The 23,804-nt window shown below is 36.8% G+C and overlaps 1 protein-coding gene across 1 annotated transcript; it reads left to right on the top strand.

The window, feature by feature from the left end:
- Window positions 1-21,097: 21,097 nt before the first annotated feature.
- LOC103680577 (olfactory receptor 2M5-like) lies at window positions 21,098-22,512 on the top strand. Its single transcript, XM_008710077.2, has one exon. It carries the CDS (start codon window positions 21,262-21,264, stop codon window positions 22,204-22,206), a length of 945 nt encoding a protein of 314 aa, XP_008708299.2. The 5' UTR covers window positions 21,098-21,261; the 3' UTR covers window positions 22,207-22,512.
- Window positions 22,513-23,804: the final 1,292 nt, after the last annotated feature.

Here is a 23,804-nt window from a genome sequence, read left to right on the forward strand (position 1 = left end):
GCTACATGCAAAAGAATGAAACTTGACCACTCTCTCACACCTTACACAAAGATAAACTCCAAATGGATGGAAGACCTCGATGTGAGACAGTAATCCATCAAAATCCTAGAGGAGATCATAGGCAGCAACCTCTACGACATCGGCCAAAGCAACCTTTTTCACGACACATCTCCAAAGGCAAGAGAAACAAAAGATAAAATGAACTTGTGGGACTACATCAAGATAAAATCTTCTGCACAGCCAAGGAAACAGTCAAAAAAACTACGAGGCAGCCCACGAAATAGGAGAAGATATTTGCAAATGATACTACAGATAAAAGACTGGTATCCAAGATCTACAAAGAACTTCTCAAACTCCATACACGAGAAACAAACAAATCATAAAATGGGCAGAAGATATGAACAGGCACTTTTCCAATGATGATATACAAATGGCTAACAGACACAAGAAAAAATCTTCAAAATCATTAGCCATCAGGGAAATTCAAATCAAAACCACACTATGATACCACCTTATGCCAGTTAGGATGGCAAAAATTGACAAGGCAAGAAAAAACAATTGCTGGAGAGGATGTGGAGAAAGGGGATCACTCCTACATTGTTGGTGGGAATGCAAGTTGGTACAGCCACTCTGGAAAACAGTGTGGAGGTCCCTTAAAAAGTTAAAAATTGATCTACCCTATGATCCAGCCATTGCACTACTGGGTATTTACCCCAAAGGCACAGACGTAGTGAAGAGAAGGGCCATATGCACCCCAATGTTCATAGCAGCATTGTCCACAATAGCTAAATCGTTGAAGGAGCCGAGATGCCCTTCATCAGATAACTGGATTAAGAAGCTGTGGTCCATATATACAATGGAATATTACTCAGCTATCAGAAAGAACGATTTCTCAACATTTGCTGCAACATGGATGGGACTGGAGGAGATAATGCTAAGTGAAATAAGTCAAGCAGAGAAAGACAATTATCATATGATTTCTCTCACCTATGGAACATAAGAACTAGGAAGATTGGTAGGGGAAGATAGGGGTAAAGAAAGGGGGGGTAAACAAAAGTGGGAATGAAGCATGAGAGACTATGGACTCTAAGAAACTAACTGAGGGCCTCAGAGGGGAAGGGAATGGTGGAATAGGATAGGCTGGTGATGGGTGGTGGGGAGGGCGCTTATTTCATGGTGCACTGGGTGTTGTACGCAGCTAATGAATCATCGAGTTTACGTCGGAAACTGGGGATGTACTGTATGGTGACTAACATAATATAATAAAAAAAACATTAAAAAAAAGAATCAGGAAGCATAACTTGGCACAGACAAAAATGAAGAAATCCTAACCATATTCACATTGTGAAAGGCTGAAAGTTAAAAAGGGAGGAGACTGCTTCAGAGCAGATTTAGAGGGCAAGAAGGAGGTCCATGAGGCAATTTTTAATCCAAGTGAGCATATAGCTTCCTATCAATGGAGATATTGCACTGAAAAAACATGGAGTATGTGCTTTCATTTGGCAGAAAGATTCTATTGTAACTTGATTCAAAAGATGGGCATAGCGATCATCCCAGGCCTGAGCATGAATCATATCCTAACTTCAAGTTGGGTGGGAGAAGTAACTTCAAATATCTCTACTCAACCAAATATGCACCCCTTAGAAAAAAAAAAAAAAAAGAGAGAGAGAGTATTTGTAAATGTCAGGATGGAATAAATTCATTTTTTTTCAATTTGTGATATAGCGTAACAGATAGTAATTTAAGTAATTTTTTTTTAATTTTTGTTGTGTTATGTTGGTCACCATACGGTGCATCCTTGGTTTTTGATGTGGTGTTCCCTGATTCATTGTGTGCGTGTAGCGGCCAGTGCTCCATGCAGTATGTGCCCTCCTTAATACCCATCACTGGCCTATGGACTCTGGGAAAAAAAATGAAGGGTTCAGAGGGGAGGGGGATGAGGGATTGGGATAGGCCAGTGATGGGTAATTTAAGTAAGTTTTGAAGTTAATTTCATCCAATAAAGTCATGCCAATTTTATTTTTTTAAAAAAAAGAAAGCTGAGTTCCTCTCCAACTCATTGTAATCTCCCCTGGAGGGAAATCATGATGGGTGAGATAAAGAGAGCTTCTTCTCATTATTCCATTAAGTAGAATGAGACCCTGGAGCCTGGTGCCCCAGGAGACCTAATAGGGGCAGAGGATGGAATGGGACACAGAATAATTCCAAAGATTGTAGAAGTTATCCAATCCAATCTCTCACCAAATAAGCTGATCCTTGTATCAACAGACCAAGGAAAGTAAACGATTTACTTACCAAATACTAAGTAAAACTAAGAATGTCACAAATACTAATTCAAGAAGTAACTGGATAAGATTAGTACTATCTCCACCTTGAAGAAGTGGGATTAGGTGATTTTCCATACAGCTATTAGGGATCAAATTCACCTTTTAAATCAGGACTATGATCAGCTCTACAGTCAGCTTCTGCTGCCTCTAAAATGCCAATGGAGTTCAGGGATGCTTTTCTCTTTAGAAATCCTGTCCAAAAGGACCTACAATGAGCAAACCATCCAAATGCTAAAGAGAACAGGGTGGAGAGCCAAAGCCCAACCAGAATAAAGTGTGCTACAGGCTGGTTAGAAGCAGCAAATACTTAAATAGTGATGTTGGCAGAGCAGGGAGGGGATGGTGCAAATCAACACAGCACTGAAGTGAGTCAAGAATACAATTGGAGAGGCTGCAGAAATGCTGATAAGGGGCTTGACAGATGGCTGAAGAAACACAGTATTGTGCCAACATAAGGAATCATTAGTTACTTAATATTTATAAGTCAACAATTTTTCAAGAAGTCCTTTGTAATGTTTCATTATTCTCACCTCTTTGAATTTTAATTTCTACTCGTACATCTGTCTCCACCTCTAGCCCACAAGTTTCTTGAGTGCTGTGGTAATATCTTATTTATCTTGATACTCTTTATGTTCAGAATCACTCCTGGAACATAAAAGTTACTACTAAATGATAAAGAATGGATAAATCACAACTCTATGAAGAAAATATTATTATCTCTACTTTTCTGACAAGGAAGTTGATGAAATAGTCACAGATTTGCCCAAGTATATGACATATCCTGAGTCCCTAGTCTGTGCTGTCATGATTCCATGTTTCATTTCTATTTAGAAGAACGATGAGCAGACAATGGAAACACCAGAAATATGGCCCAAGGTTTATTTGTGCTGTCAAGGTGACCTCACATGATTCATTTGCTGCTATACTGTAAAATACAGCATGGGAAGGATATAAAGTCTCCTTGTTTTGTTTGTTTGTTTGTTTGTTGTTTTCTTTTTTGCTTTTTTACTTTAAATCTGGTAATGTTCTAACATAAAAGGTGGAAGAGATTTTTCATTTTGGCAAAATTAGAGCTACTTACAGGAGAGGCTGAAAATAAAGTGCAAGTTGACTTATTATTGATGCAGCCATTCACATATTTTTACCTCTACCCCCAAACCCAAACTAGTCATCTGTGTCAAATGGTTGGAATTCCACACATTATAGAATGTTTATAATAATTAGAAAATTCCAAAAAATGACCAACCTTAGGTGATTGTTCTAGCAAGTTGATAAATTTTATTCAAGTCCAGCCAATCTTTCCTATTGTATATTCTTGTTTCCAAAATTCTTTTCACTGGGTGGTGACTATTCTCACAAAGAGGCACCAGCAACTCTAAGAAATAAAAATGCACATATTTAATATGATATTGACAGAGATCAACACATCTTTATTTCCATTGGCTCAGAGGCTGGACCCTGAGGCTGGTGTGTGACTCAAAATAAAGATTATATGTGAGCTGGATTTGAGGGAGAACAAATGAGGCATTTCATAAAAGGAAGCCAACTGAATTCATGTTGTGTTAAAGTGATGACTCTGGGCCTCATTCCAAATGCCTTGTGGGAGTTCTGTCTCTTCAATTTAATTAGCTGTACATCAAACTTGCCTTAACTCTCAGAATATTCTCACAGATGTATCTAAAGGAAAACACCCAATTTTCCCACTGGACCCTAGAAAATTCATACAGTATCACTTCCCTTAGGATTCCAAGTCTGTTCTAATCTTCAGGATTCTCTAGGGACTTTTTCTTGTGGATTAGTAGAAGACCTATTGATTCATTAAATATACTGTGAAATTATCTAAATAAACACTATTTTTTCTATTATAAGTCAGTACTATAAAAAATACAAGTCAATACATACTAAAAGAATAAATCCTTATTAAGAAATTGTCCCAAGAGAAGATAGTCTACTCCACCAGAAACCTGTTAGGACTAATATATTAACTCAGTAAAGTTGCAATACACAAAATCAATATAAAGAAAACTTGCATTTGTATACACTAACAATAAACTATCAGAGAAATTAAGAAAAAATCCCATTTATGATTGCATCAAAAGTAAAAAAAAAATACCTTGGATGAAATTTCATCAAGGAGGTAATAAGTGTCTACAATGAAAATTATTGGGCATCGGTGGGAAAAAAAATCCAATCATGTATGAGAGGAAATAATACTGTTAAAATGTCCATATTACCCAAAGCAATATACAGATTCAGTGGAACACTTATCCAAAAAGTTTTTAGTTAAATTCCAGTTAGTTAACATACACTGTACTACTAGTTTCTGCTGGAAATATAGTGATTGAACACTTCCATACAACCCCTGGTGCTCATCACAACAACTGCACTCCTTTATCTTCATCATCTATTTAACCTATCCCCCCCTCCAATTTCATTCTGGTAACCATCAGTTTATTCTCTAAGTTAAGAACCTATTTCTTAGTGGCTTCTCTCTCTCTTTTCCACTTTGCTCATTATTTTTGTTTCTTAAATTCTACATATGAGTGAAATCATATGGTATTTGTCTTTCTCTGAGTGACTTATTTCACATACACTCTAATTCCATCCATGTCTTTCCAATGGCAAGATTTCATTTTTTTATGGCTGAGATATATTACTTTATATATCTGTATCTATATCTGTATCTATCTTTATCTGTCATCTATCTATCTACCTTCTATCTATCTATATATCTCTCTCTCCCTATCTATCTATCTATCATCTGTCATCTATCATCTAGCTATATCTCTACAGTGGCTGCACAAGATTGTAATCTCACCAAAGGGTATGAGTGTTCCTTTTTCTCCACATCATCGCCAACACCTATTGTTTCTTGTGTTGTTGATTTGAACCATCCTGACAGGTGTGAAGTGATATCTCACTGTAGTTTTGATTCACATTTCCCTGATCATCTGTGATATTGAGTGTTTTCATGTGTATCATGGCCATCTGTATGTCTTTCTTGGAGAAATGTCTGTTCCTGTCTTTTGCCTAATTTTAATTTGATTATTTATTTTTTGGTGCTGAGTTTTGTAAGTTCTTCATGTATTTTGGATAAAAACCCTTTATCAGATATGTCATTTGCAAATATATTCTTCCATTATGTAGGTTACCTTTTAGTTTTGCTGATTGTTTCTGTAACAGTGCAGAAGCTTTCTATTTTGATGTAGTCACAACAATTTATTTTTGCATTTGTTTCCTTTGTGTCAGGAGACATATTTAGAAAGAAATTGTTACAGTTGATGTCAAAGAAGTTGCTGCCTGTTTTCTCCTCTAGGATTATGATGGTTTCAAGTGTCACATTTAGGCAGTTAATCCACTTTGAGCATATTTTTGTATATGGTTTAAGAAAGCATCCCAGTTTCTCTCATTTGCATGTTTCTGTCTGGTTTCCTTAATACTTGTAAATGGGATTGATTCCCTAATTTCTCTTATTGCCGCTTCTTTCTTGATGTATAGAAATGCAACAGGTTTTTGTACCTGGATTTTATATCTTGTGACATTACTGAATTCATTTTTCAGTTCTAAAACTTTTTTGGAGGAGTCTATTGGGTTTTCTATATAGAGTATCATGTCATCTGTAAACAGTGAAAATTTTTCTTCTTCTTTATTGATTTGGATGCCTTCTATTTCTTTTTGTTGTCTGATTGCTATGGCTAGGACTTCCAGTTCTAGGTTGAATAAAAGCAGTGAGAATGATATCTTTGTCTTGATCCTGACTTAGGGAAAAAGCTCTATTTCCCCAATGAAGTTAGTTTTGAGTTTTTCATATACGGCCTTTATGATATTGGAGTGTTTGTTCTAAACCTACATTGTTGTGGTTTTTGTTGTTGTTGTTTGTTTGCTTTTTATCATGAATGGATATTGCACTTTGACAAAGTCATTTTCTGCATCTATTGAAAGGATCATTTGGTTCTTACTCATTCTTTTTTGATATGATAAATCACATTGATTGGTTTGTGAATATGAATCACACTTGAAACCCAGGAATGAATTCAATTAGCTCATGGTGAATAATTTTTTAATGCATTGCTGGATTTGATATGTTAGTATTTTATTGAGAATATTTGCATCCGTGTTCTTCAAGGATATTGACATGTAGTTTTCTTTTTAGTGTTGCCTTTATCTGCTTTTGGTATCAGGGTAATGATGGCCTCATAGAATGAACATAGAACTTTTCCTTCACTTAGTATTATCTCCTCCAGTCCGGTCCATGTTGCAGCAAATGTTGAGAAATCATTCTTTCTGATGGCTGAGTAATATTCCATTGTTTATATGGACCACATCTTCTTAATCCAGTCATCTTTTGAAGGGAATCTCAGCTCCTTCCACGATTTAGCTATTGTGGACAATGCTGCTATGAACGTTGGGGTGCATATGGCCCTTCTCTTCACTACGTCTGTATCTTTGGGGTAAACACCCAGTAGTGCAATTGCTGGATCATAGGGTATCTCAGTTTTTAACTTTTTTTTAAATGTTTTTTTTTATTATATTATGTTAGTCAGCATACAGTACATCCCTGGTTTCTGATGTAAAGTTCGACGATTCATCAGTTGTGTATAATACCCAGTGCACCATGCAATACGTGCCCTCCTTACTACCCACCACCAGCCTATCCCATTCCCCCACCCCCCACCGAAGGCCTCAGTTTGTTTCCCAGAGTCAATAGTCTCCCATGCTCCACTCCCCCCTCTGATCACTGGAGGAGATAATGCTAAGTGAAATAAGTCAAGCAGAGAAAGACAATTATCATTTGGTTTCTCTCATCTATGGAACATAAGAACTAGGAAGATCGGCAGGAGAAGAAAGGGATAAAGAAAGGAGGGGGTGGTCAGAGGGGGGACTGGAGCAAGGGAGTCAATTTTTAACTTTTCAAGGGACCTCCACACTGTTTGCCAGAGTGGCTGTACCAACTTGCATTCCCACCAGCAATGTAGGAGGGATCACCTTTCTGCACATCCTCTCCAACAATTTTTGTTTCCTGCCTTGTCCATTTTTGCCATTCTAACTGGCGTAAGGTGGTATCTCAGTGTGGTTTTGATTTGAATTTCCCTGATGGCTAATGATTTTGAACATTTTTTCATGTGTCTGTTAGCGAAATAAGTCAAGCAAAGAAAGACAATTATCATATGGATTCACTCATTTATGGTGCCTGAAAAGGAGGAAGATTGGTAGGAGAGGAAAGGGAAGAAGAAAGGGGGGAGTAAACAGAAGGGGGAATGAACCACAAGAGACTATGAACTCTGGGAAACAAACTGAGGGCTTCGGGGGGGTGGGGTGGGATAGGCTGTTGATGGGTATTAAGGAGGGCACGTATTGCATGGTGCACCGGGTGTAATACGCAAGTAATGAATCATGGAACTTTACATCAAAACCTAGGGATGTACTGTATAGTGACTAACATAATATAATAAAAAATATTATTATTTAAAAAAGAAGTTTTCCTTCATTTTGAAAATAAAATTTTCCTTTAATTTCTATGTTTTAAATAATTTGTGAAGAATAGATATTAACTCTTCTTTATATATTTGGTATAATTCTCCTGTGAAGACATAAGGCCCTGCACTTTGTATGTTGGGAGTTTTTGTTTACAGAACCAATTTCTTTACTGATTATTGGTCTGTTAAAATAGTCCTATTCTTCCTGTTTCAGTTTTGATAGTTTCTATGTTTCTAGGAATTTATGCCTCTCTTCTAGTTTGTCTATTTGGTTTTACATAGTTTGTCATAATATTTTAATTTCTGTGATGTTTGTTGTTATTTCTCCTCTCTCATTTGTGATTTTATTTATTTGAGTCTTTTTTCTTTTTTTTTTCTTGATAAGTCTGGCTGTATGTTTATCAATTTCAATAATTTTTTCAAAGATTCAACTCCTGGTTTCATTGATCTGTTCTATTGTGTGTATTTTTTTTATTTCTATATCATTCATTTGTTCTCTAGTCTCTCTTTTTTTTTAAGATTTTATATATTTATTTGACAGAGAGAGAGACAGGCAGTGAGAAAGGGAACATAAGCAGCGAGTGGGAGAGAAAGAAGCAGGATCCTAGCAGAGGAGCCTGATACGGGGCTCGATCCCAGAACACCTGGATCACACCCTGAACTGAAGGCAGACTTTTAACAACCGAGCCACCCAGGCGTCCCTATGCTCCAGTCTTTATGATTCCCTTTTCATTTGCTGGTTTAGTTAGTTGGTTAGCTTGTTTCTTTGTTGGTTGTTTTGTTTTGTTTTTCCTCTAGCTTCTTAAGGTGTAAAGATTCCTTGTTTGAGATTTTTCTTGACTCTTGAAGTCGGCCTATATTTCTCTAAATTCTCCCTTTTGAACTGCTTTTGTTGCATCCCAGAGGTTTTGGACAATTGTGTTTTAATTTTTATTTGTTTCCACGTATTTTGTAATTTCTTCTTTGATTTCCAAACTAATCTCATTCATTGTTAGTAGCATGTTTTTTTTTTAATCTTCCTGTATTTGTGATGTTTGCATTTTTTTTTCCTGTTTACTTCTAGTTTCATAGTGCTCTGGTTAGAAAAGATGCATGGTATGGCTTCAATCTTGAATTTGTAGGGATGTTTTGTGGGCTAACATGTGATCTATTCCAGAGAATGTCTTATGTGCACTTGAAAATAATATGTATTGTGCTGTTTTATGATGGAATATTCTGAATATATCTATTAAATTTGTCTATTCCAGTGTGTCATTGAAATTGATTATTTCTTGGTTGATTTTCTAATTTAGGTGATCTGTCCATTGTTGTAAATGCAGTGTTAAACTCATATAATATTATTTATTATTATCATTTAATTCCTTCTTATTCATTATTAAGTGTTTTATGTATTTAGATGCTTCTGTTTGGTTGCAAAAATATGTACAATTGTTACATCTCCTTGTTGGATTATTCCCTTTATTATTATGCAGTGTTCTTTTTGTTGTTGTTGCTAGTCTTTGTTTTAAAGTCTATTATATCTGATATATGTATTGCTACTCTGGTTTTCTTTTCTTTTTTTAATTGTATTTATTTAATTTTATTTATTTGAAGAGATAGAACCAGCCAGTGAGAGAGGGAACAGAAGCAGTGGGAGTGGGAGAGGAAGAAGCAGGCTCATAGCAGAGGAGCCTGATGTGGGGCTCGATCCCACAATGCCGGGATCATGCCCTGAGTCGAAGGCAGACACTTAATGACTGTGCCACCCAGGCGCCCCTCTGGTTTTCTTTTGACATCTATTTGCCTCTTGGATGTTTCTCCAACCCATCATTTTCAATCCAGAGGTGTCATTAGGTCTAAATTTGGTCTCGTACAGGCATCATACAGATGGGTCTTCTTTTCTTAACTCATCTGTAACTCTATGTTTTTTGATTGGAGCATTCAGTCCCTTTACATTCAAAGTCATTATTGACAGATATGTATTTATCGTTATTTTAATATTTGTTTTGTGGTTGTTCCTGAAGAATTCCTCTGGTCCTTCCTTGTCTCTTTGAAGTATTGCTGATTTTATTTAATGATGCATTTGGATTTCTTTCTCTTTATTGTTTTCATATAAATTAGTATTTTTGATATATGGTTACCATTAGGATTGTATGGAGCCACTTATACATATAGCAGTCTATATTAAGACAATGGTCATTTAAGTTTCAACACATAGTTTACATATGGAGGGAGGAACATCACAATAACATCAGATGTGTCCACAGAAACCTAGCAAGCCAGAAAGGGCTGGCAAGACATATTCAGGGTTGGAGTTAAGATGGTGGAGCAGTAGGGGCCCCTTTTTCAACTTGTCCCCTGAGTCGAGCTGAATAGGTACGAGACCATCCTGAACATCCACAGAATCAGCCTGAGACACAAGAAGATACATCTGGATCTCTACAAATGGGCATCTCCAGCGCTGAGTATTGAGGTATGAAGCAGGGAGCCATGAAACAGAGCACAGACATCAGAAGATAAATGGAAGGGGGAGGGAGCTGCCATGTTAGGGAGCTGGGAAGCGTAGCTACCTGCACGTGGGAGCTAGCAGACTTGTGGACTAGCACCCACAAGAGAGCAGACTGAGACCTTGAGCTGAGGAACGTGTGCGACCAGACTGAAACGGAGCTCTGGTGTGCTCACTGGAACCAGACTGAGACTGGGAACTCCAGAGCACATGGGGGCAGCTGGTGGCTGGTGGCTGGCGCTGTTAGAAACACAAAGGACAGAGACGTACCCACCCTAGAAGTGAGGGCTGGGATGATGGGTGCGTGGCGCACATCCCGGGACACTGCAGGGTTGAATAGCACCAACAGAAACAGAATTAAAGTGGCCAGAACATCAGTGGAGAACTGTCCACGATCCCTCTGTTCTGAGACAGAGGCTGAGATTCGGCCACTGCTGCTCTGACTCTCAGAAGAGGCACAGCAAACCATCAGGGAAGCCGCCAAAGAATAAAAGCCTTGAAGTACCAGCTCAAAGTGTGCCCATCCCCAACCCCCTCCCAGGGGAGAGGGAGACTCTACCCAAACAGGGTTGCCTGAGTATCGAAGGGGCAGGGCACTCCCCCAGAAGGCAGGCTGAAAAATCAAGAAGCCCAAATCCCTAAGGTCCCGATAAAACAAGAGCACACTGCCTGGGTCATGGTCAATAATTTGGGCTCTTGACAACTCCGCAAACCCTCCTCATCAGAATGACGAGAAGGAGAAATCCCCCCCAATCAAAGAAAAGACAATGAGCCTGTGGCCTCTGCCACAGAACTAATGGATATGGATATAACCAAATTATCAGAAATGGAGTTCAGAATAACAATGGTCAAGATGATGTGTAGACTTGAAAAAAGTATTAACGAAATGTTAATGAGAATATAGAATCTCTAAGGGCAGAAATGAGAGCGAATCTGGCAGAAATTAAAAATTCTATGAATCAAATGCAATCAAAAATAGATACTCTGATGGCCAGGGAGAATGAGGCAGAAGAACGTATCAACGAATTGGACGATGGGTTACTAGAAGAGAAAGTTAAAATAGAAACTTGGCTCAAAAATATCCAATCTCAAGAATGTAGGTTACGGGATATTACTGACTCAATGAAACGTTCCAATGTCAGAATCATTGGAATCCCCGAGGAGGTGGAGAAAAACAGAGGTCTAGAAGAGATATTTGAACAAATTGTAGCTGAAAATTTCCCTAATCTAGTAAAGGAAACAAACATTCGTGTCCAAGAGGCAAAGCGGACCGCTCCCAAGTTCAACCATGATAAACTTACAACACGTCATGTCATAGTGCATTTCACAAATATTAGATCCAAAGATACAGTATTGAAAGTGGACAGGGCAAAGAAATTTCTCACGTACCAAGACAAAGGTATCAGAATTACGTCAGACCTGTCTACACAGACCTGGAATGAGAGAAAGGGTTGGGGGGGGGCATTTTTAAAGCTCTTTCAAAGAAAAACATGCAGCCAAGGATCCTTTATCCAGCAAGGCTGTCATTCAGAATTGATGGAGAAATAAAGACCTTCCAGAATTGCCAGTCATTGACCAATTTCATAACCACAAAACCAGCCCTACAGGAGATATTAAGGGGTATTCTATAAAAGTAAAAAGGCCGCAAGAGTGATAAGAATAGAAACTCACAATCTATAGAAACAAAGACTTTACTGGCAACATGGCATCATTAAAATCATATCTCTCAATAATCAATCTCAATGTAAATGGCCTAAATGCTTCCATAAAGCCCCACAGTGTTGCAGATTGCATGAAAAGACATGACCCATCCATTTGCTGTCTACAAGAGACTCATTTTGAACGTAAATATATATCCAGACTGAATGTAAGGGGATGGAATACCATCTTTCATGCCAATGGACCTCAAAACAAAGCTGGGGTAGCAATTCTCATATCAGACAGATTGGATTTTAAACTAAAGACTATAGTTAGAGACACAGAAGGACACTATATTATTCTTAAAGGATGTATCCAACATGTATAGATGACAATTATAAATACATATGCCCCCAACAGGGGAGTAGCAAGATACAAAAGCCAACTCTTAACCAGAATAAAGAGACGTATAGATAAAAATATGTTAATAGTAGGGGACCTCAACACTTCACTATCAGCAATAGACAGAGCACCAGAGCAGAAAACTAACAAAGAAACAAGAGCTTTGAATGCCATACTCGACGAGTTGGACCTCATAGATATATATAGAACACTACACCCCAGAACCAATGAATACTCATTCTATTCTAATGCCCATGGAACATTCTCAAGAATAGAACATGTTCTGGGACACAAAACAGGTCTCAACTGATACCAAAAGACTTAAATTATTCCCTGCATATTGTCAGACTGCAATGCTTTGAAATTGGAATTCAACCACAAGGAAAAATTTGGACGAAACTCAAACACTTGGTAACTAAGATCCATCCTGCTCATGAACAATTTGATAAACCAGGAAATCAAAAATCAATTTAAACAATTTATGGAGACCATCAAGAATGAAAACACAATGGTCCAAAATCTATGGGATACTTCAAAGGCAGTCCTAAGGGGAAAATACATAGCCATCCAAGCCTCACTCAAAAGATTAGAAAAATTTAAAATGCAGTTTTTATAGTCTCACCTCAAGAAGCTGGAACAGCAACAGAGGAACAGGCCTAATCCATGCACAAGAAAGCAGTTGATCAAGATTAGAGCAGAGATCAATGAATTAGAAAAAAAGGAACACAGTAGAGCAATTCAACAGAACTAGAAGCTGGTTCTTGGAAAGAGTAAATAAAATTGACAAACCGGGGCAAGACTTATCCAAAAGAATAGAGAAAGGACCCAAATTAATAACATTATGAATGAAAAGGAAGAGGTCACAACCAACGTCAATGAAATTGGAAGGTATTTTGTCAAATGCTTTTTCTGCATCTATTGAGAGAATCATATTATTTTTGAATTTTTCTTTCTGGATAAAATCTAAGACAGTGAAAGATTTGTGAATATTGAACCGCCCTTGCATCCCAGGGATGAATCCCACTTGGTCATAATGGATAATGCTTTTAATCTACTGTTGGATTCTATTAGCCAGAATCTTGTTCAGAACTTTGGTGTCCATATTTATTAGGGAAATTGGTTTGTAATTCTCATTTTTGATGGGGTCTTTTCCTGGATTGGGGGTCAAGATAATATTGGCCTCATAGAATGAGTTTGGTAGCTTTCCTTCTGTTTCTTTTTTTTTTTTTTTTTTGAAATAGCTTTAGGAGAATAGGTATTATTTCTTCTTTGAATGTTTGGTAGAATTCCCTTGGAAAACCATCCAGTCCTGGTGTTTTGTTTTTTGGAAGGTTTTTAATCACTGTTTCAATCTCTTCATAATTAATTGGCCTGTTTAAAAAATCAATTTCTTCTTGTTTCAGTATTGGTAGTTTATAGGTTTCCAGGAAGGCCTCCATCTCTTCCAGATTGCTTAATTTATTGACATAAAGCTGTCTCTCAACTGATGAACAGAAAAAGAAAATGTGGCATATACATACATTAGAATATTATTCAGTTTTAAATACTAAGGAAATTCTTTGATATGTGACCACATGTATGAACCTGGAGGACATATGCTAAGTGAAATAATCCACTAACAGAAGAACAAATATTTTATAATTCCAATTATATGCAGTATCTAAAATTGTTGAATTCATAGAAACAGATAGCAGAGTTGTGGTTGACAACCACAGGGGATAGGGTTGCTTTTCAACAGGTATAAAGTTTCAGTTATGCAAGATGAATTAGATATCTGTTATACAACAGTATGTCTATAGTTAACAACACTGAATTCTGCAGTTAGAAATTTGTTGATAGTGTAGATCTTATGTTATGTGTTCTTACCACAATAAAAAAGACCTTTTTAAGAGGGTGAAAAGGTAAGTTACAGCCTGGGAGGAAATATGTGCAAACTACCTATCTAACCAAGGACTGTACCAAAATATAACAGATGTTTAATTCAATAGTAATAATCTAATTAGAAAATAAACAGAAGACATGAACAGAAATTTTACTGAAGAAGATACATATATGGCAAACAAACACATGAAAAGGTGTTCAACATCATTAGCCATTACAGAAATGCAAATTAAAATCACAAGGTATTCCTGCACACCTATCAGAAGAACTAAAAGAAACAATAGTTACAACAAAAGCTGGAGAGGGTGCAGAGAATTCAGATATCTCCTACATGTGTTTTAGGAATATAAAATGATATAGCCATTCTGGAAATATTATCTCACAATTGCATTATTCTGGAAATACCATCCTACAATTTTACTCCTGAGCACATATCTAGAGAATACTTATGTTTACACACACACACATACACACACACACACACACACACACACGCATGCACACAAACTATACATACTTACAGTGTATTTAGTCATATGGCCAAAACTAGAGATAAACTAAGTATCCTTCCAGAGGTGAATAGTTAAAGTGTGATACAACCATAGCATGAAATACTACTTAGCAATAAAAAAAAATGAGTGATTGATACATTGCACAACTTATATACATCTCTTGTATATATTCAGGAGTTATACTGCAAGAAACAAAACAAATATCAAAAGGTCAACATATATTATCCAATGTATACAACATTATCAAAATAACAAAACTACAGAGATGGAGAGCAGATTAGTGGGTCAAGGGCTAAGGAAGGGGCATAAAAAATGAGATTGCTGTTACTGTAAAAAAATAGTATGAGGGGTCCCCGTGATGGAATCGTTCTGTATCTTGCCTGTATTGGTGGTCACACAAATTTACACATGTGAAAAAATTGCATATAAAAAATGTGTGAAATGTGAATAAAGTTAGTGGATTACATCAATTCCTGATTATAATTGGAGGAAAGTGTGTGAAGCATAGAAGGGATTATTCAATGTTATTTCTTATAACTGCATGTAAGCATTTATCTTAAAATTTAAAGTTAAAAAAGGTATTTGAGAACTATACATACCACTTGTGGTGTTTTCAGCAGAGGGAGTGACAAATATGATTGATTTTTTCAAAGTATAAAGTCTGTGACTTCATACTGACAAAAAGGAGTGAAAAAGAAGGAAAGAAGGAAAGAAAAAAAAAAGGAAGGGAGAAAGGGAGGGAGGGGGAGAAAAGTTCCTGCATAGGATAATTCCTGATAATTTGTGTAGGTACTCCACCCCTCAAGAAGATAAAGATTAAACTGCCTCCTACCTTGAGTGTAGGCTCAAGTCATGTAGACATCATGTACCCCTCACAAGACATGACAATAAAGGCACTTTACCTCTGCAATATTCCTCCCCCAAACCTATAACCTTAGTCTAATGAGGAGAAAAACATCAGACACAAACAGTTTGAGGGACATTCTACAAAATATCTGTCAGCAGTCCTCAAAATTGTCAAGGTCATTAAAAACAAAGACTGAGTGACTCTCACAGCCCAGAGGGGTCTAAGGAGACATGCTGGCAAAATGAGTGAAATCTGAATAAAGTATAGAATTTAGTTAATATTAATGTTCAGATATTGGTTCCTTAGTTTTACGAAAGAACCAATGTTGGTTCCATAATAATGTATGATGTTAGCAATAGCGAAAACTGAATGAAGGATTTAAGGGAATTTTGTACTATTTGTCAACTGTTCTATAAATCTGAAATTGTTCAAAAACTAAGTTTATTTATTTATTATTTTTTTTAACCCCAGCATATATTATGAACACTATCACCTATTGTCACACAAAAGCATTTGTTTGTAACATGCAATCACAGCGGGTAATCCAGCACTTTTCGTTATTTCGTTCAGTATTTGGCTCTTAAAGAAATCTGCTTTTCTTTTCTTTTTTTTTATTTTAATGTTTTTTTATTATATTATGTTAGTCACCATATAGTACATCCCTGGTTTCTGATGTAAAGTTCGATGATTCATTAGTTGCGTATAACACCCAGTCCACCATGCAATACGTGCCCTCCTTACTACCCATCACCAGTCTATCCCATTCCCCCACCCCCCTCCCCGCTGAAACCCTCAGTTTGTTTCTCAGAGTCCATAGTCTCTCATGCTTCATTCCCCCTTCTGATTACCCCCCTTTCTTTATCCCTTTCTTCCCCTACTGATCTTCCTAGTTCTTATGTTCCATAGATGAGAGAAATCATATAATTGTCTTTCTCTGCTTGACTTAAATTTATTTTAAAATACTACCAATATTTTAAAAGTATCTAGTCTGATGAACCAGTTTGATATTCTTTTGAATCAAGGATCTATTTCCATCCATATGCAAGAGGAAAACTTAATAAAAAGAAGCCTTATAGGATCTGATGGCCAAAAGTACTTGATTGGAACTCAAATGTGGCCATTATTAGCAACAGCAAAGGTGACTGTAGGGTGAAGGAAGAGAAATTAATGAGTGTGGAAAATAAATGAATTATCTCCAAATACAAAATATCCTCACATTTTCTTTTAATTTTTCAGGGCCCTTGCTGAGTCTGGCTTCAATAATGTGGCCAGTTAAACATGTTGCTCATTCTAATACTGTTACTTTATTTCACACTGTCTATATTAATTATAGCAACTTCTTCCCTGGGTAAGGGTTGGGGTTACAGTGGTTTACTGCCTATAGCATTCTCCCCTCCCCTGCACTTCTTGCACATTTTGACCTTCCTCTGTCTATGTCCCAACACCATTTCTCATCCATCCCCACAGCTTCTGTATCCAGAAGAAATATGGATGACTAATTTTTCCCATAAAAGCCATGTCAGTCCATTTGCCTTGACATCATATACAGCTATTTATGCTACAGTTTCCATCATTCCTTATTTTCATTTATTCCTTTTTGTCCTTTCAGACCCAACTCAGATGTTACTAGTCCCATGAGACCATTCTTTGATTGCCTACAAATCTTTCAGCTAGACAAACGAATCCCTTTGTCTGTTTGTTGCTGTAGTAATATCTACCTACTTTTATTGCAATACTTTTCTCCCATAGCATAATATCTTTCTTCATAAATCATTTTCCCCCATTTTAAAAAGCTTTCGTGAATTTATTATTTTTTCCATTTTGAATTCCCAGTATATAGTACAGCATTTGTTGATCTTGATGAAATTTAATTTAATTAGTATTGTTAAGTCAGTGCCTACTAAGATAATCTAACAGGAATAGGAAACAAAAGGAACACTAAGGAAAACCCTAGGCTTTGCATGGCTTAAAATCTTATTTTTAACTGTTAGAGAGTGTTAAAAGATCAGTAACAGGACAATAGAGATAATAGGCCAAAAGAAAGATGACATAATTAACTAGGAAAGATATGTTGATATACACAGTAGACATAAAGGAAGACTTTACTGGGGAGGTGAAACTTACATTTGACTTTGAAGAAAAGGGAAAATTTAGCTAAAAAGATAAAGTAAAGGGAATAATTCTGGACAGGGATATAGATATAGAGTGTGAATTCTGGAAATACAAAGGAAGGATAAAATAAGAGATCTTAGAAAGGAAAAATCTATAACTTGCTTAGTGGTTGTAAGCGATTAATGATGAAAAGGCACAGAAAATTCTAAATTGGACCTCTGGGAAAATGATAGTGGTGCTGACTGAGGAAAAAAAAATCAGAGCATGTACTAGTAGATAGTTTTGGTTTTGAAAAACTCTAATTATATCCTGGGGAGAAGATCCCTCCAGGATGCCATACTTGAGTGTCTTAGCCCTTAATGAGAAACTGGTGGGGCTGTCATGAAGCTGTTATCTTTGGTTTGTCCAAGAATTCCTTACTAAACCCTGTGGCATTGTGGAATTAGGAAGAACTCAGCCCTGCTCACAACTGGGTAGGCTGAGGAGAGAAAACCTATCAAGATCTACTCAGTTACCTGTTTTTTTCCCACTGAGATAGCTTATGTTTCCTCTTTAACAGTATATTCAGCATTAATTGGCTGCAGGAATTTTGAATGTTTTACACTTTCTAAGAGATTTCAATGGCTGAACACAAATTACAAGGTAAGCATCTTGATAAAAGAAGTAACCCAGTTTTCCTAGATAGTGAAAATCTGTTTATGCTAACTACATAGTTATTTGTCAATAGTATTTGTAAGGCTCAATCTTGGTAAACAGATCATTTACCCCGGAATAGGACATGTTATTTGACTATGAGCTGGTTCTTTCCGTATATCATTTATCAAGTAGACGTAATAATGGTGACTCTCCTTCCTATATTCCAACAGAATAAAATGCTGGAAAGTGCTTTGAAGCCCATAAGGGATCATAAGTCAAAATAAAGTAATACCTTTCAGTAGAAAAATGATTATTTGTACTAAAAGCATCTAGTTTGGTCCAAACACAAAATCCAGTGTTCAAGGCCTGGATTCCAGCCCTAAGCTGATTATGTATGTAACTCATATTTTCACTGAAAGCAACATGTTAGATCTAAAGAGAAAAGATAGAACTTAGCAAAGACAGTCTCTTCCATCATAAATCTCATGGTCTAAGGGGTGAGACATATATGAAAACATACAGCCACACAAACAATGATGAAATTTAGGTTTCAATCCAGTCTGTGATGAAGAGTTTGGAAGGAAAGTTTACAACCTAGCCAAGTCTGGGGACAACCAAAAGCCTCAGGAAACAGCACTTGAACAAGAAATTGGACATTGTGTAACATAGCACTTAAATCACAGAGCCCTGGTTTGCTTTTCTGAAAAGTTAGAGAATTTTCAAATATCTGGACATTCTGAAATCTCAGTTTCTCACCATCTGATGACTCCAGTTCAGGCATAGACAACCCACTGACTACACCAAGACTCATTTTAAGGTAGGAGTGAGTAAGATGCATGGTGACTAATTTTTCCATTATTGTTTTATTATTATTATTATTATTATTATTAATTTTATATTAAACTATCTCCACATCTAAAAGCAGGCTAACTCATCAAGTCAATCAAACACACAGTGACAGGAGGCAGTTTCTGACTAGTATGTGATCTCTTGGTTTGAAGGTGATCAACATAGGATGCTGTGATAGAAGCTGGATATGCGTTGTAATGTGCACTGGGTGTTATATGTAACTAATGAATCATGGAACATTGCATCAAAAACTAATGATGTATTAAACAGTGGCTAACAGAACATAATAAAAAATGTTCTCCATTATCAAAAAGTACTTGATCAATGTAAGATACACAATTATAAAATATAGAAATAAATAAAAGCTGGATATGTAAAGACGGATGCTTATTTCTGGAAGTGGCAACCCACAGAGGTCTTCAAGTTCTTCACAAGAAGTTTGAGGCTCTTAGTGTGAGCAAAGGGAGAGCAGATGTGGATATTTTTGTTATCCTATTTTCTTTAAAAGTGATTACTCTTTTTGGTGATCAAATCAAAATCGAGTATCTGCATGGAAACCATGAGTTGAAATCAAACTGCACAAATATTAGAAAAGTAATGGATGACCTAGTATGTCAACACATTGTTTCTAAGGAGAAGGTACTAGGTGGACATAGGCAACAGGTTATTTTAGTCCTTTCTGTAAATAACAAAAGAAACTTGGATCTTACTGTTAATGTTGTAACACATATACATGTACACACAGGTTTCAGAGAGGAGAGTAGCCTAACAATTTAAAATGATATTTTCAAGAATTTCATGAACAAATGAATGTCACAGTTTCTCAAGAACATAGTAGAATAGGATATTGGAGTATTTTATTTTACTACCATTTTTTAGGATGGTTTTTAAAACATGATTTAAGGGGTGCCTGGGTGGCTCAGGTGTTAAGAGTCTGCCTTCGGCTCCGGGCATGATCCCAGGGTCCTGGGATTGAGCCCTGCATCTGACTCCCTGCTCCACTGGGAGCCTGCTTCTTCCTCTCCCACTCCCCCTGCTTCTGTTCCCTCTCTCTCTGTCTCTCTCTCTCTCTCTCTGTGTCAAATAAATAAATAAAATCTTTAAAAAAAAGATTATCAATAGGGAGAGAAAGTTTCCTTTCTATGCCATCTTTTAGGGTTCTTGCTGTTGTAAATTCATACTATTCTTTTTTTTTTAAGATTTTATTTATTTATTTGACAGGGAGAGAGACAGCCAGGGAGAGAGGGAACACAAGCAGGGGAGTGAGAGAGGAAGAAGCAAGCTCCCAGGGGAGGAGCCTGATACAGGGTTTGATCCCAGAACTCAGGGATCACTCCCTGAGCCCAAGGCAGATGCTTAATGACTGAGCCACCCAGGCGCCCTTCCCTCACTGATAATCTGAATTTACTATAGACCATGTAAATACAGTAAGTGTTTTGCCTGGATGGAAAATAAGGCTAATTAGATTAAAAGCTTAAATTATCATAAATGTGCATAACACAATGTTTAGGCATAATCAATTTTCCCTTAAGTTATAATGTCCAGAGCCAAAAGGCTTGAGTAAAGTAGAAATGTTTTAAAATTATAAAAAGAAATCTTTCTATAAAATAAATTAGCAATTCTTTTCATAGTCAAATGAAGCCTATAATATCTGACCTGGAAATAAGTGTAAATTTTTCCTCAAAAATATTACTATGGAAATCACTAAAAGGATGAGAATGGAAATAGCATAATTTTGTAAAATAGTGAAAAAATTAGACAAAGTGCAGTGGAAAATTGTGACTTATCAACTCTTCGTCATATTTTAATTGTAAACAACAACAAAATAAAAACTATTATCCAGTTTCTTTTAATATATGAAAATGCCTTTAATACACAAAGTTAATGGAATGCATTTAATAAGTATCCTCTGGTTTCTAAAAGCACATTAAATCATGGATAAGGAGTTCAGAAAAAAATAGTAAGAACTGATTCAAGTGATCCTGGGTGAGTATTTTTATATTTGCCATTGTTCTTAAACTTTAGTAAGAAACTGATTCATTTCTATGATACTGTTAATAAATCTCTTCTCATTTTGTTATCATTAGACAGAGCCATGAGGAGTGGGAATGAGACAGAAACCACAGATTTCATTCTCCTTGGATTCTTCCCTGAATTTAAGCACATCACAGCCATGGTCTCCATCATTCTCCTGATCTACATGGCCGCCTTCACTGGCAACACTCTTCTGATCCTCCTCATTTGGTTGTATTCCCATCTCCACACCCCCATGTACTTCCTTCTCAGTCAGCTCTCTTTGATGGACGTAACATTGACCTCTAGCATTGTCCCCAAGATGGCTGCCAACTTCTTCTCTGGATGGCGGAGCATATCATTCCTGGCTTGTGGGACTCAAATTTTCTTCTCCTTGACTGTGGCCATTGCAGAATGCATCCTTATATCTTTCATGTGTTTTGATCGTTATGTGGCTATATGTGATCCTCTCCGATACCCAGTCATTATCAACCCTAGGGTTTGCTTACAGATGATTGCCATGTCTTGGGCTGGAGGGGCACTCACTTCACTAGTCCACACTGCTTTTACCTTGCATTTTAATATATGTAGCCCCAGAGAGATTCCCCACTTCTTCTGTGAAGTCATGACTGTGCTTAGGATCGTCTGTGAGGATATCTCAGTCTATTGGGAGGCAGTGGTGATAACAAGCATCATTGTTCTGCTGTTGCCCTTATCTCTCATCTTGTCTTCCTATGTTGTCATCTTCCTTGCTGTACTCCGAATGAACTCCCCAGAAGGCAGGAACAAGTCTCTGGCCACCTGCTCCTCTCATCTTTGTGTAGTGGGTCTCTATTTCGGTCCAGGTATATGCATCTACATGAGACCCGGTTCTGCCAATACTCCAAAGTTGAATCAGGGTCTTTTTCTGTTTGGAACTGTCCTCACTCCTCTCCTAAACCCTCTTGCCTACAGTCTTAGGAATAAGGAAGTTATAAGTGCACTGAAAAAGTTAATGGGGAGGTGGAGGTGTCAGTCCTCCAGGTAAATGGCAGAAATCCCACTGTCACCCATAGGCAAAACAGAGATGCACCAGGAAAGGGGCATTTTGTCAGTTAAAAATAGTAATAATAATAATCTCTTCAATATCCTGGGGAAGTCTACTCACTTTACTGAGTTTATCTGCAGAAAAAAAAAAGTGTATCCTTTCCTTTCTCCATCAGAATTTATTGCTGATCACCTTGATGATGTGCTGCTGAAGGACAAGGAACTGTGTACATCAATTATCTTCATGAGTCATATTAAATGGTAATGTGCATTTTAGCATTTCCAAAAGTTTCATGTTGATTCCATGAAAAAAGTCAGTGTCTGCATCCCTAGAATGAAAAAAAAAAATACCAAGCACATAGAGACCTCAGGATAATTCCCTGCAAAATTAATTAATGGATATGATGATAAATCAGGAATCAGATAAATTTAGCAGTGTTGCTTTGTTCTATGTATCTAACAGGACTATTAATTCCTCTTACTCCTGTAAAAATAGTCTTCACTTTATCTCAGTGCTTCCAAAGAGTGGTTTTCTGATCACTTGCATTAGAATCATTTGCTGATGTCACAAAATATAACACTTTTGTGCCCATCTAAGATTAGCAGAATTAGAATCTGTTAAAATGGGCTCAAGAATCTGACTGGCAGGCCATTTAGTGATTGTCATGTTTACCAAGGGTTGTAAGCCACTGATCTAATTATTGACCTAATTTTCTAGACCTGCCTTGCAAAATAATTTCCCACTCTTAAAGTTTCCTGATCTCTTTGTAATGTATATAGTAGAACAGATCAAGGTGGCCAGCAAAAACTAATGCTCTTTTTTGATAGTAGAAAATAAACTTTATGTTTGGAATAGTTCATAATTAAAAAAATTTGAGCACACAGAGAAAAGAGAAAGTAAAAAAAAAAAAAGAAAAAGAACTCGATTTGTGATATAAAATATGAATGATTGAAAATATTTATAACACAATAAAATTAAAAGCAGGAGGCATTATAGGTATTTCCAAAGTGTTGATATATTTCAAAAAAATTGAAAATATACTATATAACTAGAACACTAGGAACTTGTTACACGTTTCCTTTTTTAAAAAATGACTAAAATAGGGGTGCCTGGGTGGCTCAATCATTAAACGTCTGCCTTCAGCTCAGGGCACGATCCCAGTCCTGGGATCAAGCCCCGCATTGGGCTGGCTCCCTGCTCCACTGAGAACCTGCTTCTTCCTCTCCCACTCCATCTGGTTGTGTTCCTTCTCTCGCTGGCTGTCTCTTTCAGTCAATAAATAAGTAAAATCTTTAAAGAAAAGAATTATTTAAAAAAAATAAAATGACTGAAATAGGGGCGCTTAGGTGGCTCATTCGGATAAGTGTCTACCATCACCTCAGGTCATGATCCCAGGGTCCTAGGATTTAGCTCCACATCCTGCTCCCTGCTCCTGCTCTCTCTCTCTCTTTCTCTCTCTCTCTCTCTCTCTCTCTCTCTGGGATAAATAAATAAATAAATAAATAAATAAATAAATAAATAAAATCTTTAAAAAAATGACTGAAGCAACATAAAAAAGTTTTCCAGTGAATAGGACACACTCAGAAGGAGGATTAACA

Source organism: Ursus maritimus, unplaced genomic scaffold, assembly GCF_017311325.1.
Source record: "Ursus maritimus isolate PB19 unplaced genomic scaffold, ASM1731132v1 scaffold_5, whole genome shotgun sequence".
Classification (NCBI taxonomy): domain Eukaryota; kingdom Metazoa; phylum Chordata; class Mammalia; order Carnivora; family Ursidae; genus Ursus; species Ursus maritimus.

What these genes read in the sequence shown, in the direction of transcription:
- LOC103680577 (XM_008710077.2), top strand. Translation starts at nt 21,262, where the DNA reads ATGAGGAGTGGGAATGAGACAGAAACCACAGATTTCATTCTCCTTGGA.